Source organism: Tetrao urogallus (genome assembly GCF_951394365.1).
Source record: "Tetrao urogallus genome assembly, chromosome: 6".
Lineage (NCBI taxonomy): Eukaryota > Metazoa > Chordata > Aves > Galliformes > Phasianidae > Tetrao > Tetrao urogallus.
This window is the reverse complement of record NC_136819.1, coordinates 52,391,831-52,409,451: the sequence shown is the minus strand read 5'-3', so window position 1 is coordinate 52,409,451 and position 17,621 is coordinate 52,391,831. Positions and strand designations below refer to the sequence as shown.

The 17,621-nt window shown below is 38.4% G+C and overlaps 1 protein-coding gene across 1 annotated transcript in view; it reads left to right on the top strand.

Moving 5' to 3' along the window:
- The window catches only part of JAG2 (jagged canonical Notch ligand 2), a gene marked incomplete at both ends in the record, with an annotated part of 58,112 nt that overhangs the window by 27,458 nt on the left and 13,033 nt on the right, over positions 1 to 17,621 (top strand). The window contains 11 exons of the mRNA XM_079537348.1: positions 1,915 to 2,169; positions 3,236 to 3,296; positions 10,967 to 11,097; positions 11,479 to 11,598; positions 12,883 to 12,996; positions 13,804 to 13,917; positions 14,442 to 14,555; positions 15,054 to 15,100; positions 15,379 to 15,552; positions 16,488 to 16,638; positions 16,875 to 17,039. Of these exons, the coding sequence (XP_079393474.1) occupies positions 1,915 to 2,169; positions 3,236 to 3,296; positions 10,967 to 11,097; positions 11,479 to 11,598; positions 12,883 to 12,996; positions 13,804 to 13,917; positions 14,442 to 14,555; positions 15,054 to 15,100; positions 15,379 to 15,552; positions 16,488 to 16,638; positions 16,875 to 17,039 (1,446 nt within the window). The remainder of the gene's footprint in view (positions 1 to 1,914; positions 2,170 to 3,235; positions 3,297 to 10,966; positions 11,098 to 11,478; positions 11,599 to 12,882; positions 12,997 to 13,803; positions 13,918 to 14,441; positions 14,556 to 15,053; positions 15,101 to 15,378; positions 15,553 to 16,487; positions 16,639 to 16,874; positions 17,040 to 17,621) is intronic.

Here is a 17,621-nt window from a genome sequence, read left to right as displayed (position 1 = left end):
TGGGATGATTCAGGCACAGAAAGAAGGCAGGCAGCTTCCTCTAGCTTGTGGATTTCTTGTCTGCTCTACTGCTGATATATGCTGCTGGATGGCAGAGGACTTCACTTGTACGAATTAGAGAGTTGAAGAACTGCAACTGATTTTAGTGTGTGTCTGTATAGGCATGAAATGCTTTATACAGACTAGTCTGAACAAGCATGAATTGTAGCCTGTAGGTAGCTTTGACTTAATTGGAGAACCATTCAATGCTTAGTCAAACACAGCTTTTACTTTTTGTTTCAATATACTTTGAGAGGAAAGATTTGTATTGGAGAAGCAAGCTTGAAAAAAACGTCAAGGAACAGAGCGTGCAGTGCCCATTACTGCTGTAGCTTTCCTTTAGCAACTGGAAAGTTGTCACTTGAATTCTCTTATGCTGGGGGGAAGTGCAGCTTTGGTAACAGATGTGTAGGCTACTTCTGTGATGTCAGCAACTTCCTTGGGATTTGGTTTATTTCCTAAACCTGTTAGATTGATGAGTATTATGTATGTAGAGTGCACTTGCTGAAAGCAATGGGTTTCAATATTGCTTGCTGTTGGCTTGGCCTGTTTTGTATTATGATGCTTAGACTTTCTCAGTAACATTGCAGTCTCTTCCTGTGTGCAGGCTCTTGGTTCTCCATTTCTTATAAATAATATAAAGAATATTTTTTAAAAAAAGAAAACAAGTTCTGAGCTAGCAATATTACAGCTGTTTTGTAAGTGGGTATGAAATTGATGTATGCAAGTGGACTTTCTGTACCCTTCCCTTGCCCTAACTAGTGCTTGGAGTACCAGCTGCAGCCTGCAGGGTTACCTAGAAGAACTTGCAGTGGATGTTATCGGGTTGGGATAGAGGCTTGAGAGTTCTTATTCAAAACTTATCACTGAGGTCACTCACTGCCTGTGCTTACCCTCACTGTGCTTGCATTGTGCTCACTCTAACTGCCCCTCAGCTCCTAGAATTGAAGCCTCTGTATCAGAATTACCTATTTGGCATTTTTTATCCATCGAAATATTCTTTCTAAAAAAAAAAAAAAAAAATAACAATTCCATAACAATTCCATAATCTTGTACTACAGAATCCTTCTGTCCTGTGAGACTGCTAAGCATTTCATGCACGTTTCATCTCAGTGAACTGAGGCTGGAAGTGGCAGTGCTGCTGCTTTTTCTGAGGGCAGTGCAGGGTGCTTCTGTGTATTGCAGCAGTGGTCATAATTACCTGTAGTTCCACAAAAGATAAGGATAAGCAGGATGCAGAGCAGAGAACAGTCTCTTGATGGTCCTTTGTTCCTGTCCGTATCTTCTCAAAGAGCTAAATATCAACTGGACAGAATATTCTATGGAATTCTTGCTAGATGCCTTGCCCTCTGTATAGAAAACAGAGGAAATGGAAATAACCTGGCTGATGTATATCATGGAAGCCTACCAGAGCATTTACCATTACTTAGTAAATCTGTAGCATATTAAGGGTGTACTGTCTTGTTTTATTTTTAAAATTAATTTTATACCAGGGAACTGTTACATGAGTATCTCAGCTACTAGATTAGGCATATTTTGTGATGTTATAAGTAAAAAAGGAAGCAAAAAGAGCCTCAGATCAAGATAACTGCTGGTTGTCAGCATGTGGGTGTGGTATGTTTGGCTGCCTTGAAAAATAAGCTGTTTCCTAAGGATTATGTTCCAGGGTTTTTTTTAATATTTCCTCTAGGACACTTTTTAAAATTGGCCTTCCTGTAATGAAGTTTGCAAGGCAAAGGAAAATTCACAGTAGATTTTTATCACTTAACAATTTCTTCACTAGGCTTTCCCTTAACTAGCTAAATACACTTGATTACATGCTCACATGCTATCAGAATAACATCTGTTGGATTTACTGCTTTTTTTATGAAATAGGTGAAGACTTGTTAATAGAACGAGTGGCACATGCAGGCATGATCAACCCAGAAGATCGATGGAAGACACTGCAGTTCAATGGTCCCGTTGCCAATTTTGAAGTACAAATAAGGGTGAAGTGTGATGAAAATTACTACAGTGCTCTGTGCAATAAATTTTGTGGCCCTCGAGATGATTTTGTTGGTCACTACACATGTGATCAAAATGGAAACAAAGCCTGCATGGAAGGTTGGATGGGAGAAGAATGTAAACAAGGTACTATGTTTACTTCATTTTCAACTATATGAACAACAGAACTGAACTGCTGTAGGATTTCTATAGTCTCAGTGCTGCAGCCTGTTAATTTTAACTGATACAGCTTTATCCTTTGCATAAATGTTTTTGTCAAAGTGTAACGACTTTTTTGCCTGTTATTTCATCTTGAAATAAGTTTGAAAAGTAGTTTTCAAACAACAAAAAATTATTCCTCTAGAGTGAAGCCTAGGGCAGGGTACACTCTTGGTGCGCGTTGTAGGGGATGCACAAGAAATTCAGAATTCAAAGCAATGAAGTCTATTTTCTCTCATTGGCCTTATTCAGAGGGAATGTTCCTTGAAAGGAAGATGATGCACTGTCTATAAACATGAGATTTTACTGAACAATAATCTAACAGTAATACTGTAGGCTTCTAATCCTTTAAAAATCCCCTGTAGCACTTTCAGGATTTAAGAACTTTAAAATTTAATGTATGCAAAGCTGAAAGCTTTCTGAGAGCTCTTAATGTGAACAGAAATTCAAGTATAGTCATCTTTTTTTAATGCACTGCTAATCTGCTATCAGATCTTTGTGTTTTGCCTCTAGTCTCTCAGTGAGTAATTAGTGCTGAAATAACTTGACATACTCCCTTTCTGTTGAAGCCTTTTGGTTTTGTTCCTTTTCCTCTTCAGCAAAAAGCTATTAATGAGAGGGAAGACCACCTTCAGGGCTTAGTCAAGGGCTTGTGTATCTTATGATAGAACATCAGTCTAATTGGTTTAAAAAAAAATACAAGTACACTTTTTTTGATAAATATTCCAGTACTGGCCCTGTCTGCCTGTTTAGTTTGCTGTCAACTGTCTTGATGAGTTACCCTGAGTTATTCTTCACAAGCAATAGTGTTGTCTCGTGGATTCTCTCACTAGAAGCAAGGAGTATTAGAACATGTCCAGAGATGGCCAGCTTTGCATGAGCAACAAACAGGTTGCGACACAAAACCCATAGCTCAACAGTTGAGATTGCTGCTGTACTGGGGACGTCTAACAGCTCAAACTAACTGAAGCCTAATCCCTTTTTTTATTTGCAGCTGTATGTAAACAAGGATGTAATTTGCTCCACGGGGGTTGCAGTGTACCTGGGGAATGCAAGTAAGTCTGCATGCTTGAATATTTTGAGTACTAATATTTCTAGTGATTCTTGTGTATGTTACTACTTTGCAAGGGCTTACATTAAAAAGGAAGATCTGTACAAATGTGTGGATGTCATTAGGTAGTAAGCAGACTTTTGCAATCCTGTGGTGTTCTTGTGTATAGGATGGAATATTTTTTTGCCTCATGTAACCATACACTATGTGTTTATCAAGTAAGAAATATCCTTTTCTTTTTAAAGAAGTCCGGAGGAGCTTTCATCTCTGTGTACTGTTTTCTCTCTTTAAATAAAAAGGGAAACTTAAGAGTGACTGGTATGAATAGGAAATATTCACTGTACCAGAACGCTGAATGGGTATTTATCATGAAAACATAGAACTTTTCCTCAGAGAAGCTTTTTGATAGTAATGATAACCTCAACCTAAGTATTCTACCCCATGTGAATATTCTTTGCCCCTAGATATGAAATAACTGAAATGTTTTTGTTACTTTGTGATTAAGCAGACTTTGAGAGTGGATTGTTCTTACTCCAGTTCATGCATTCAGTGTGGTGTGTTGGGGGAAACAGGTCCTGCTTTATGCTGTTGAAGAAATGAAACCGGTCTATTTGCAAACGTGATCATTTAAGTTCTTTCCTATATTTGTGATTGGTTTTAAGATATATAGAATATTTTTGCTTGGGATGGGTGAAACAAGTGGCTATCTGAATACCTGGGAGCTGGCAAATACTGTTTGAGTCAAGCTCTGACAGTTTAAGGCAATTCTGCTTCATCCTTCTACCAGTAGCTCCTACTGGTAAATAGTATGGCCATCACAGAGGCAGCAGAAGAACGATGCAGGTAGCCTAGCTCTGCTGGCTTTGGAGTGCTGTGAGCGAGCTCTGGATACGGATATGTGAACTAGTCCCGTTCTGCTGGAGAGCTGGAGGTTTCTGACAGAGTATGGCACAAAGAAAATCTGAAATAATTGCATCTTAGTTTCATGCTGCCTTAACTTTGTCAGATGCTCCTGACTTGCAGAAGATTGTGTTGTAGTTCTCAAATCTGACTGAAAATTCTGCACTAATTCAGTATTGTTGCAAAGTATAGTGTGGTGCTGTGCATATGAAGTTTCACTTCTGAAGAACTAAAAATTTCCCTAAGATTGAGGCAGATGTTTATCTGATCCCTGATTTCCGTTGTGAAAAAGTATTTTTAATGGCTTTTAGGATCTTATTGTTAGAAATTTTCCTGCTGATGTTGTTTTGCGTGTATTCTTGTTACTGTTGATCTTTACTGAGCAAGAGATACTCCTTTTCCTGAGCCTTTCAAGAACCTTAGGAACCTATTTTGCTGAATTCTGCTTCATCTAAAGGTTTCTTGAGTTCTTTATCTATTTAAAGAGTGCCCTAGGAGCCTGTGAATGTTTGCTTTTGGAATGAAAGAGTCTTTGAATAATGATGAATGCAATTAGCTTAAGGCAAATGTGAAACCCTGGGAGGAAAGGAGTTATTTTCATTGTGAGCTTTCATTTGTCTGCAACTCTTGCTGTATTGGGAGGGACAGAAATTGGAGAGTGGAAGGAATACTTTGAGGAGGGAATGCAGAGCCACTGAAGATGAGGTATGGGTTCTTAGGGTAGCTTTTTTTAAAGGTGTCTGCCAGTAATTTGTGTCATGAGCAAAGCCTTCCTGCACATCGTGTCAAGGACATAAAGATGCATCTAGGTGCCCCTTCCGTTCTGCCCACCTTAACAAACCTTGCCAAAGTAGCACTGAGGCTACTGAAGGACTCTGACCAGAAATCTCACTACTTTGGATGGATTCAGTCACCTAAAAAGTGTACAGGAGGAAGGAATAGGAGGCTTAACGATCCAGATGGGTTGAATGCTGTTTGTCTTAATTCTTCATACCTGTCTACTCAAGTGATAGTTGATCAGCAGGTTGAAGGAAATTAGTCCATTCTAATAGTGTATGGCCACTATTTCTACTATTGCAAAAGGCTCTCAGCTCTCTGAAAGCGACTTGTTTGCTTGAGCTCAGTCATGCAGATATCTCTAGTTTGTATTCCATAATGGTTACCAGGCTGTGTTAGAGGTGGACCTTTTAATCCAAATGGATAATCCTTTCTATAGAAAAACGGTGCTGAACTAAAAATAAGGCTTGGAGATGTGACCTTTATCTTCAGCAGTACAAAGGAAGCTGTTACTTAAAAAAAAAAAAAAAAAAACTGTTTGGTGCTATTGAATTATAATCTAGATTCCTTCTTCCCGGTCTTTGGACGGTTGCCGCTGTCATTTAGCAGGTGAAAACAATGTCCTTTTTTAATTCAAAAGGAAAATGAAAATGTGAGAAAAACATGGGTGTGAGATGCATGGAAATCTAGTGGTGCCAGTTGCTACTTCATTGCCAATGTGTGCAATGGTATTTATAAATAGAGATGGAAAAGAGTTTCCATCTTCAACTTGCATGAGCATGCAGGTAACTTCAGCAGTGACTCCGAATTTATCCCTGTGCTTTGATATTTTCCAGAGTAATTTAGGGCTGTTCTTGGACTAAATGTTTTACCAAAACCAAGTTTTTGCTGTAGCTGAATGACTGGAAACTACTCATAACTTACAGGTCGCTAGCTGAAGCTGAATCTCATCAGCTGAGCAAATACAGATGCTTCGTCTTGAAAGGAACTAATAGTGGTGTTAAGTTCGCTATTTTTTTGCATTTTTTTTCAAAAAAAAAAAAAAGAAAAATAAATAGCAAGCTTCAAGACACCATGATGTGAGAAGTTTTTATGGTTTTTGTTATTCAGAAGGCAGTTAACCTCTTAATACTGCTCAGCTTGTATTTGACTGCATCTGTGTGGAACTATGGTGGAGCATAGGCCAAGTCCTGGGAAATGCAGGTGTTACCACACACACACACACACACACACACACACACACGAAAGATCAGGCAGTTCACTGAGCAAGCATGTTCCTGATGTGTAGTTGCACCCCAAGAACCACTTACTGCAAGCAACCCTTATGTTCTGAGTAAACCATGTTGAACCATCCCCTCTATCATATTCACAAAAACAAATAAGGCACTGGAGCATGAATGTTAACTTTCAGTAACTTTATTGTAGGAGAAATGGGTTTGTAGGAAAGCTTTGTGTCATTTGGTCTAGTAAGAACTGTAGGATTGAGAGAAGCAGAGGAGTAATTGAAGGGTTTGAGTAAACTAATGAGCATCTTGTTGACAAAGCTGACTGTCATGCCTGTTACAAAGGCAGGAAGGCAGAGAATGCATCTCTGTGACTTCACCAGTTCTCAGTGGATACCATACTGCCTGTAATTCTGAATTGAATGCCCAGAATTGTAGGATCAATTGAGCATCTTGCTCTCTGCTATTCAACAATTTTGTGAAGGATTAAACAGGCTTTCTTATAGTTATTTTAAGTAAATAGCTAATATAAAGCCATTGTTCTGGTCTATGTAACACCATCCTGTTCACGTCATCAGAAAACTCAGTGGTTTTCTATTTAAGAAGGTTGTTTTTCCCTTAACCTCCAAATGATGCATTTTGCTTCTGTTCTTAATGTCACTGCTTTGCTTTGTTTTCCTGTGTTCAGTATTTTGGCCACACTTTCTAATTGAAATCTGAGTGGGAGAAGCTCCCTCCAAAAATCCTGCTTCAAAAAAAAAAATAATCATGTGTATATCTCTGATCACACTGATCTTTCCTCCTACATTCATAGAATGTACAAGATAGCAGGAAGATGATAATTAGAAGCATGTATTGCTCTGGGGAATGTCCTCCTTGTTTCTTTATTTTTGGGCTCCATGCTTTGACATGAACTTCATACATAGTTTTAATTTTCTTTGTGCTGTTGGTGTTTGGTGTTTAGCTGTTGGTACACATTAGTTGCACAAACTTCAGTAGAAAGGTGCAAGACAGAAGAGAATACTTAAGTCAACTCTAAGCTTGCAATATGCTGTTTCTCAATGAATTTTGCACTGACAGTTTAAGATCTGCAAATAATTAGAAGTGTTTGAAGCAGCAGAATAAACTATGTGAGAAGGTGGCGTAAAACAGCTGAATGAATAAAGTGGGCCATAGAGAGCACTGTGGCTTCTTGGTGCATGACAGACTTCTTCCTTTTCAATCAATCATCCCAGCTACTGAGGGACTGTGTTTTTCAGACTGTTAGGGTCTGAGTACATCTCCTCACCTTTCCACATCACAACTTCTGCTGCATTTGGAATATTGTCGTAAAATCGTGGAGAATGGAAAGATCTCCATAGTCATCTAGTTCTGCAGTCCACCCAAAGTACGTCAGATAAAGCTCACGGTGGTTTACTTGTGACAATATGGGATCTTTTGAACTCCTTGTGCTGTCTGATTCAAGAATCTCCATTTTAATCTAGGTTTAATTGTATGGTTACTGCAAACATGCTCAGGGAAAACAAGGACTGCTGTCAACTTTTTTCTTATTTAGAACTATTCCAATATAGGGAATTAAGAATATAGGGAATATAGGAATATAGGAAAAGCATAGTTCTCTAAGAATAATTTGTACTTCACAGAGCTGGAACTATTGAAAAAAGCTATTTCTTTCCCCTTCTCTGAGTATCATCAAATTCTGCATGATGGTGGGTGCTTCTGTGGAGTTTCTCAATGAATTTGTGGCTTTGAATACGCTGTAGAAGATCTTTATACTGGAATTTAGCTGCTTGAAGCCTCACTTCTGAGTATACACTGAGTTAAATTACTGTGGTTTTTATCTGCCTGTCTTCGAGAACCATTTCTTTTCTTGCATGGTTGCAGTTCCTTTAGTCACAAAACTGAGAAGTTATCTCAAAGTTTTGCTAATGTTAACTCCTGCCACCTCCTCTGCCCTGGCCTTGTACTTAAATTCTCGTTTCCTATTGCCCCCAGACTCTCATCTAAGAAAAATGAAAGCTGTGTAGCATGTGTGTAAAGTTATCAGGATCTTTTCTACAAATTCATTTCCAAAATGACCAGCAATTGTTCTTCTATTCCTTTTGCACTCTTTGTTTTAATCCTGACCTGCAGGGAGGCTTTGGTCTGGGAGCAGATGCCTGAGCTTCAGCCTTCCATCAGGAAGTTACTAAACTGTAACGATCTATTTATGGTAGCTTCTTTTGTACTGCTAATAACCCAGCAAAGACTGAGATTAAGCCATCTCTGATTTTTGTTTTGCGGTTGGTTGTAAAGAGGAGTTAGAGCTGATATGAAGTCAGCAGAGGGGAAGGACAAAGGAAGTAGAATCTTGATTCCAGTAAGAATTTCCTTTGTCCATTGAACAATGGGAGTCTTTATTAATTCTCTAAATTTGGCTTTCTTATTTATTCAGATGTGAAAAACTTAAGTTTGCAGAAACTTCCAAGCTATCCTCAGTAGGGAGATGGGAAGGAAGAAATTTCAGCCCACCACTAGCAGCAGTGACAGTTTTCCTTTGCTTCAGAAAGTGGTCATTATTTGAAAAGGAATTCTGTTCTTATAGATGTTGTTCCTCAATCTTTTGAGCTTTTTTCCCTTAATTTGACTTGATTTTTTTTTTTAATCTTCGAATTGCAGTGTGCCCATTTCTAGCTTGTTTTCACTTCATCAATCATATCTCACTCTTAGTGAGCTGGGATCTATTAAACATTATCATTTTAGAAGGAAGTGGGATTAAAGCTGTCCTAGCACCTGCTAATGTAGGATGCGACCAGACTTCCTGTTTAAGAGGAAATCCTAATTTACTCTTCCTTGTAAACTGCAGGCTGATCAGCCACATAGTAACCTTTTGACTTGTAAACACTGTGTTCCTTTGATTGGGCTGCCCTTAGCCTGTAGAAATGATTTCCCTCCAGCTTGGCGGTATGTTTAACAGTAAAGTTTGTGTTGAGTATAATGAAAAAGCAACAACCCTTTTCTGTTAAACTCATCTTAATGCAGAGTTGAGCATACCTACAAATTCAGGTAGGTGCTTAAAATGCTTTCAAGCTCCAGGAAGGCGGCAGTATTTTTCTTTTCGCGCTTAATTATCAGTGCAGTGTTAAAGAAAGTTGGTCTCTATTTAGGTATGGAAAACAGATTTACTGTGTGTCTGTGTTGTGATGCAGACTTTCAGCCCTTGAAAATGCTTGTTGTATGTGGGTGGGGAGCTGGCTTGGGCTGCCATAGTCATGGTGAATCACTGGCAGCAATGCCAGGTTTGGCATGGATGCTGGCTTGGGCCAGGGCCAGTAAAGTGAGTTAGTGTTTTTTTTTATTGTTTATTATCAGCTTCTGAAAAGTTTTTTCTGTTCCTGAGAAGGAAGGAAAAGATCAAATTTAGCAGGAACAGTATTTGTTTTCTCTTGCTGCTAATACAGCAAAAGCAAACTGCTTCTGAAGTATGCGTGTTCACTGGGCATGTTCTTCAGACAGCCTCACATTAATTAAAAAAAAAAAAGGTTGTTGAAGGCCTTTGGACTGCTCAAACAGCTGAGGCTGACATATACAGATCCTGCAGCTCTGAGGCTTTGAACTGAGAGAGGATGCTGAGGCTGAGAATTCAAAGTAGTTCTGGAGCTTTGTGTAAGAAAAGCTGCCTTGTGAAGATCTGCATCAGAATTCTTTCTGCCTATGTACGTAGAAATATATGCCAACATAACCTGGTCTATTCCTCTGGGGATCGATAATGCTCACTTAAATGGCGGAAATGAATTGATTTCCAAGGAACCATTTTTTTTTTTTCCTCGTCTTTTCTGACACCCAGGAGAGTTATGATTTCTTCAATAGTATTCAAAACATTCCACTTATAGACAGGTAATGGATTTAAAAACAGCAGTACCCTTCTGTGCATTTTTATCCCTTGTCCCCCCCACGTGTTGGAGCTCAGGTCTCCTCTGGCCTGCCTGTGCCTAGACCCCATTCAGGTCAGGGTGTCAGATGATTTTATGCATCTTAAATGGTCTGTAAGAAATGCTTAAGAGCAGACAAATGTTTTCAGCTTAACAGAGCTTACTAATTCTGTTTGATTAGAATGTATGTTAAATGCACTTTAAAAACAAAACAAAAACAAAAAGCAGAGGCTAGTACCTTTAATACTTGTCGTGTAGCATAAATATTATCTTGTTAGCATAACTTTGGGTACATTACAGGTGATGTAATCTAAAGACAGTCATCTCTGAAGAAATCTTGTGATAAAATATGAACTACTTAAATGGATTACTAATGGCTTTTGCTTCTGTTCTCCTTTTACCAAAGATACCATTTTTGTGAATGTTGTTAAAGATATAATAGAAATAAAAATTCTTTAGGTAACTCTTGAGGAAACTGAACACAAAGTAGCTCATCTCCTGAAAGCATTCTCCTTTTCAAAAAGTTTTTCTTAACACTTTGTGCATCAATCACCTTTATCCTGGTGTGAGATGATTGTGATGATGGGATTCCTTATGTGAAATCAGGTATCCCTTCATACGACTCTTGTAACAGTGCTTAGCTCGTTGCCATTGTGTGTAATGGGGTTGAGCAAGGTGAGTCCATGAAAGATGTTCAGCAAGACTAGTGTGTGCCTTCTAAAAGGCAGAAATATAACTTATCTGTTGCACACTGAGCAGCTGTCTTTGTTCTTGAGAATGGTAAGTGTAGCATTCAAAATACCTGTAATGCTGATCATTAAGCATCATGTTGCTAACTTTTAACGTGTGAACTTACATCTTAGGTGTCATTATGGTTGGCAAGGACAATACTGTGATGAGTGTGTCCGCTACCCAGGCTGTGCTCATGGGAGCTGTAATGAACCATGGCAGTGTAATTGTGAAACCAACTGGGGTGGCCTGCTCTGTAACAAAGGTACTTAACATTAATTTACAGGAAAAATAAATAAAGCTGCATGATTAACTGATAATTCATTAACCATTTTTTCCTGGTAGTGTACAAAAAACAGTATTTCTGCCCCTAATCCTTTCATGGCAGGTGGTAACTAAATATTGTAAGTATAGGAAGCTTAAGACAAAAGTCTTGGAATGATCCTGCCTCCTCTAACTCGTCCAGTTCTTTTGTTCATCCTTTTCTGTTTTGTGGGTAATAGTGAGGTGAAAGCCTAGCTAATGGAATACGGGGATGATATGGGTGAATGATGTTCCAGCCAGAAATGCATCTGTATGTCTGACTAGGGATTAAAATAGTAAAATTGGAATTATTTCCTGCTAATCAGCGTTTTTCTTTGTCCAGATTTGAATTACTGTGGAAATCATCATCCCTGCCTGAACGGTGGAACCTGTATGAATACTGAACCAGATGAATATCGCTGTGCTTGCCCAGATGGCTACTCTGGAAAGAACTGTGAAATTGGTACTTCTGGATATTGCATGTGTAACCTGAAACGGTTTTAAGCAGAGCTGTGCTCTAGTTAACCTACATTTGCAGGTGTAGATAGGAAGAACTCACTTTTTCTTCCTCTTAACATGTTTTGGCCTTGAGTTCATTAAATTGTATTTTCGTCAGAATGTTTTCATGTTTATCAGGATGTTTTATTTTCACTTCTGCAAATTGCTGTGTTGATGTGTTGATATATCAGAATATACTGTGAATTTTTGGAAAAATGGATGAAACATTTCTAGCTTTCCTTGAAAGCTGCAGTAAAGCAACGTGGGGAAGTGGCTGTAAACTGGAAGAGAATAAATTTAGACTAGATATTAGGAAGAAATTCTTTACTGTGTGGGTGGTGAGACAGTGGAACAGGTTGCTCAGTGAGGTTGTGGGTGCCCCCTCACTGGAGGTGTCTGAGGCCAGGCTCAGGCTGGATGGGGCTGTGAGTAACCTGGTCTAGAGGGAGATGTCCCTGCCTATAGCAGGGAATTGGAACTAGGTGGTCTTTAAAGGTTCCTTCCAACCCAAACCATTCTATGAACTTTGCTTTCTGAATGAGGAGGTGAAATAAAGTAGGAAATATATTTGTCAAGTTCTCGACTGATTATTAGCAGAAGATATGTATTAGTGCCTAGAACAGCTCATAAATCTTCCAAGACAAAGCAAGTTGATTCTACAAACTAGATAACTTACCTGAAGAAGTCCCAAAATATAAATGCTAGCAGCATTCCCTTTGTCTAGTAAAGGGATTGCTTTTCTTTCCCAGAGCTGCCTTGGCTTCTGAGAGGAGGTATCTCAAGCGATTGTTACTTTGCAGCTCCTGCAAGTCTTACAACCCTACATGGAATGACACCAGGCAGTGCTGCCTATAATTGCAAGTAGCTCTGTTCGTTGCTGTTTCCAAGGAACAGTATTAGAATGAAGCTAAACAGACCTTTGATACTTAAGCTGTTAGTGGTTTTCAGATGTCTGCGTACATCTCACCTGCTTTGTGTCACCAAAGGTTTTTTTTTTTTTAAAAAAAAAAAAGCTGGAGCAGTCTGGAGGTGAAAGTGTGGGGCTGATGCAGTATATTAATGTGAAACTTTAACTGCTGTCTGTAGAGATGTGATGGCCTATCTACCCTTAGGCCTTTAATGTTAGTAGTTACAAAACATGATGCGGTTTTTGTAGTCACTTTTAATCAAAACATGCTTTCTAAGTATGCGAGTTCTTTATTTGATATTGGAAGAGTATTTAGCAAGAATGTTTCCCTCTTTCTTCCAGCGGAGCACGCTTGTGTATCTAATCCCTGTGCGAATGGGGGGACTTGTCATGAGATTTCATCAAGCTTCAAGTGTCACTGCCCATCAGGGTGGAGTGGACCAACATGTGCTATTGGTGGGTATGCCTTTACTGATGGCTGACCTCTTGGGCTGGAAGATTTTAAAAAAGCAAAAACAAACAACTAATAATCATGCTCTGTGGGTATGGAATTTAAAAGTGGTCATTCTGTTTTACCTGGCATTTAACAGCTTCATTTTGGGAAACTGAGAAGATTAATGGTATCGTATGGCCTGTGGTGTGTTAAAATCAATGTGTATGTGATGCAGTTTTAGATTTACAAGTAGTCAAAAGCAAAGCTAGGTCATATTACCTACAGAGCTTTTAAAGGTAACTATGAAGAAATGCTGGGAGAATTTAAACTATTTAGCCAAACTAAAGTGTAAAAATAAAGTGAAATCTCTTTAAGAAACAAACATTAAAGATTCTTCCTTAAAGTAGTTGGAAGAATAGATGTCTCAGTTAAGAACTGAAATCTTTGGTTTGGAGGGCAGAAGAGGCAGTTGACATCTTTTGTAGGGATATGTAACAGTTATTTCCTAGTGGATGTCTGGGTTTGATTTGCGCATTCTCTGGTTTTGAAAGACTCTTACAATGTTTTTCAACAGCAGCTGTATTTGAAAAATATTGGTTCAGCCTATGTTAGGATTGTGATGTGTAAGCTGACAGATCAGTTCTTCTCAGCTTGTGGGTATAAAACTGCAGAGATCCTCTTTCCCCAATCTCAAAAATGTGAGAGAAATCTAAGAAAAAAAACTAGGTTAGAATGGTAAGCTTCTTTGTAAGCTGTTGTATGCCAGCACCTCTTTCTCCTTGCAAAGTTACTTTAAACCTTGTAATGGAAGGCACACTCTGACTTCACAGATATTGACGAATGCGCATCTAACCCTTGTGCTCAAGGAGGGACCTGTATTGATCATATTAACTCATTTGAGTGTATATGTCCACAGCAGTGGATTGGAGCAACATGTCAGCTTGGTAAGTAATCACGTTCTCTATCTTGGAAAGCCAGTGAGAAGAATTCTCAAGTAATGAGTATTGAGTAAGAACTGAAGCTGCGTATTGCTATTATTATTTTAGCTCAGTTTTTAAATAGATGTTTCAAGTGAACTTGTGACCAGGAGTGTGCCAGCTTAAGTTTATTTAAATAGTTCTTCTAGAATGCCCAGTAACTGCTCTGTCTCAAAATACAGCACTGGTGATGGTAGCTCCTAATTAATGGTGGCAGAAAGTGACTTATCCTATGGAGGCAAGAGTTTGCCCTAACTAACATGTTACCCTTTTTGAATTTTAGCAAATGGCAGAAGTAAGATAGCATGCATGTGCTATTGTAGATCAGCGTGCTTTGAAAACCTGTTGTATGTAAATGGTTTTATTGCCCTACCAATTTGTGTAAGACAAGCTTCTGATGCTTGGATTGCATGGGTACTTTGCTTGGTGCTGCGGTAATCTGTTTCTGGGTTTGTTCTTTATTCTCTTCTTTCTTTTATCTTCTTTCACAGATGCTAATGAGTGTGAGGGGAAACCTTGTGTTAATGCTTACTCTTGCAAAAATCTCATTGGTGGATATTACTGTGACTGCATTCCAGGATGGAAAGGAGTAAATTGTCATATCAGTTAGTATTTCTTTAGTATATATTTTGACCGTAGGATATTTTACTCTTTTCTTAAAGGTTTAATAATCAATAATAGCGTAGATACTTTTGTAAGAAAAAAATATTTGCTGTCAGGACTTTCTTAACTTCTAGCAAAGTAAGTTGAAATTAGCATTTGAAAACTTAGGAATGTAATTAGTGTTAAAGTCAATTTAAGTAACTCCTAATACATCTCCCTGGAGCAAGACTGTGTGTCCCTGATTCTGGCTGTCACATACTGGTTCAGTTTTGAATAATTTTACCTGAAAGTTTAAATGTGAAATTAGGTGATGCTGTTTAATTTCTGTCGTTGAGTTCCAAATTCTTTAAAATAAGAATATCTAAATATTTCAAGCAGCCTTGCTTCCCATTTCAAACATCTGGAAAATGGAAGTCCTTTGCTCTCCCTTTTTATTCTAGACGTGTATTTTAGTGCCTAGTCTTCTATAAATTCTAATACTTTGTGTATTTTATCCATAGATATTAATGACTGTCATGGACAATGTCAACATGGAGGTACTTGTAAGGTAACTCTTGTCAGTTATTATACCATGTTGAAAATAAATTGTTTTAACTAGTTACAAGTTCTGTAGTTCTAACTGTTGGTAGGCTAAATGAGACCACAAGCTATGATATGTAAAAATCTTAGTGTTTCTCATGCAGATTCTGTTCATGAAATCTTAAAGTGATTTTGTGGTGCTACTCCTGTTCACAAAGCCAGGCTATAAAAATGGCTTCAAGTATTTTGTACGAGTTTTATCAAATAAACAAGCCTTCCTACAGTTCTGTTCTCCTTTCCTTGAAGGATGAAGTGAATGATTACCATTGCATATGCCCTCGTGGTTTCACGGGCAAAAATTGTGAGATAGAGACAAATGAGTGTGAAAGCAATCCATGCCAAAATGGAGGCCGCTGCAAAGACCTGGTGAATGGATTTGCTTGCCTGTGTGCACAGGGCTTCTCAGGGGTCTTCTGTGAGGTGAGTGCAGTGGCTATGTTAACTACAATAGTTTTCATGGCTTAAGTTCTTAAGAATTCTCAAGAATTGTGTCTTGAGTGTTCTGCTCCTGGATGGTTCATGCTGTAATATGTAATTAAGGTTTCAGCGAGTCTGTTTGAATAATAGAGGGAAAATTGGCTGCTTGCCGTGTGTGTTGCAGGAAATATCTACCATTCATTCCAGATGCTAAAGTCCCAGCTACTGAACTTGTATTGGAAAGGGGAAATTTAAACTAATGGAAGGAAACAAATGGAAGCATCTGATAGAAGAGATCTGAGGAGTCTTTCTTAGACTTCAACTGTTTTCTGTAGTCTACTTTATATGTTTTGTATGAGAATAGCTTGCTGAAAATATCTTGCAGCTGGAATTGTACATGTTCTGGTGAATTAAATGCTTAGAGTACTGAGGTTCCTTCTGATTAGCTTTTATTTTTTTTCCCTCTTTAGCTGCATAATTATTTAAAAAAAAAAAAAGTAAAACTCAGTGTTGGACTGGAGGCTAATACTCCAGAGAATAAAGTTCTGTGCTTTTTAAGAGTCTTACAGAGGCAAGTGCATTGGTATTTAGCTTATTATAGCACTCTAGTCTGTTTTTATAAAGGATAGAAAAGGAACTGGTAGTGTTCCACAGTGATCATGATATACAGCTTATGTCTCATACCTTGCTAAGTTGTTCTGTTTATTCAGCCTCCTGCAAGGAAGAGGTATCTTTATCACAGTATCAGGAGTCCTCTATGTCAGGATTGACTGAAGTAACCTGAAGGTTCCCTCTGTTGCATGATGAAATGCAGTGTAGAAAAACCATAAATGTTAAAGCTTGAGGTTTCTTGTAAATCATCTTCCACTGTCTCTGGCAAGATAGAGCTATTTACTCCTCAGAAATGAAGCTGCTGCTAACTGTGATCTCTCTTACAGATGGATATTGATTTCTGTGAACCTAACCCTTGCCAGAATGGGGCTAAATGCTATGATCTGGGAGGAGATTATTATTGTGCCTGCCCTGATGACTATGATGGAAAGAATTGTTCTCATCTCAAGGACCACTGCAAGAACAATTCCTGTAAAGGTACCTGCTGTTGTCTAGATACTTGTCTTACTGTATTGATGGTGTATAGAAAAGTAGTCTTACTGAGAACAGTATAATAAAAAAACATGTTGTTGTCTTAGAACAAAATAGGGATAAGGAAATGCTTGTGACAGTCTTTTTGAAGAGGTAGAGTGTCTTAATTTTTGGAGAACTCTTTCAGTCTCTAAAGAGAGGTGACACAGATTGTGGTCTGATGGTTTATTTTTCATTCTTAGTAATAGACAGCTGCACAATAGAAGTCTTCAGCAATACTACCCAAGAGGGAATTCGTTTCATTTCATCTAATGTTTGTGGGCCTCATGGGCGGTGTATCAGTCAGCCAGGAGGGAATTTCACCTGTGCCTGTGACAGAGGCTTTACTGGAATATACTGTCATGAAAGTAAGTGGGAGTTTATTCTAAATGACTTCTGTAATCTAAACCCCCTTAAAGTCTTTTTTTAAGCTCTACCATGTGATGCATTGGGATTTTAAGAGTTGTATTAGAGCATAGTGAATTGTCCAGTTTCTTCTGGTAACTGTTGTCTTGCTGTAGTCCTTCACTCTGTGAAAGAAAACTGGAATTAGTCCAACTTTGCAAATGTCTGTACCCAGTAACTTTCTGTACAGTCTTACAAAAGAAGCCATGGCTTTCTCTGGTGTGGGTGTAGTGGAGAGAGACTGATAAACATAAACATAAGATGTGCATTGCTATTCTGGGAATTTCTTGAACATCTGGCTTTTTATATACCAGCTGAACTTAATGCTTTAGTTTATCTTGATATGTGAGAGCTTTTGGAACCAAGCTTACCAAAACAACTGTTTTGAGCTGTTCTTGTGTATTTGAAAGTGGAGAATGACTTTGCTGTTTTCTGGAGGCCTAGAAGTCACCCACCTGGATTCTTGATTATAGTAGATCTAGAAGACAGTAAAAGACAGAAGAAGATAGTAGATATAGAAGACAGCCTTGAGCAATAATTGCTGA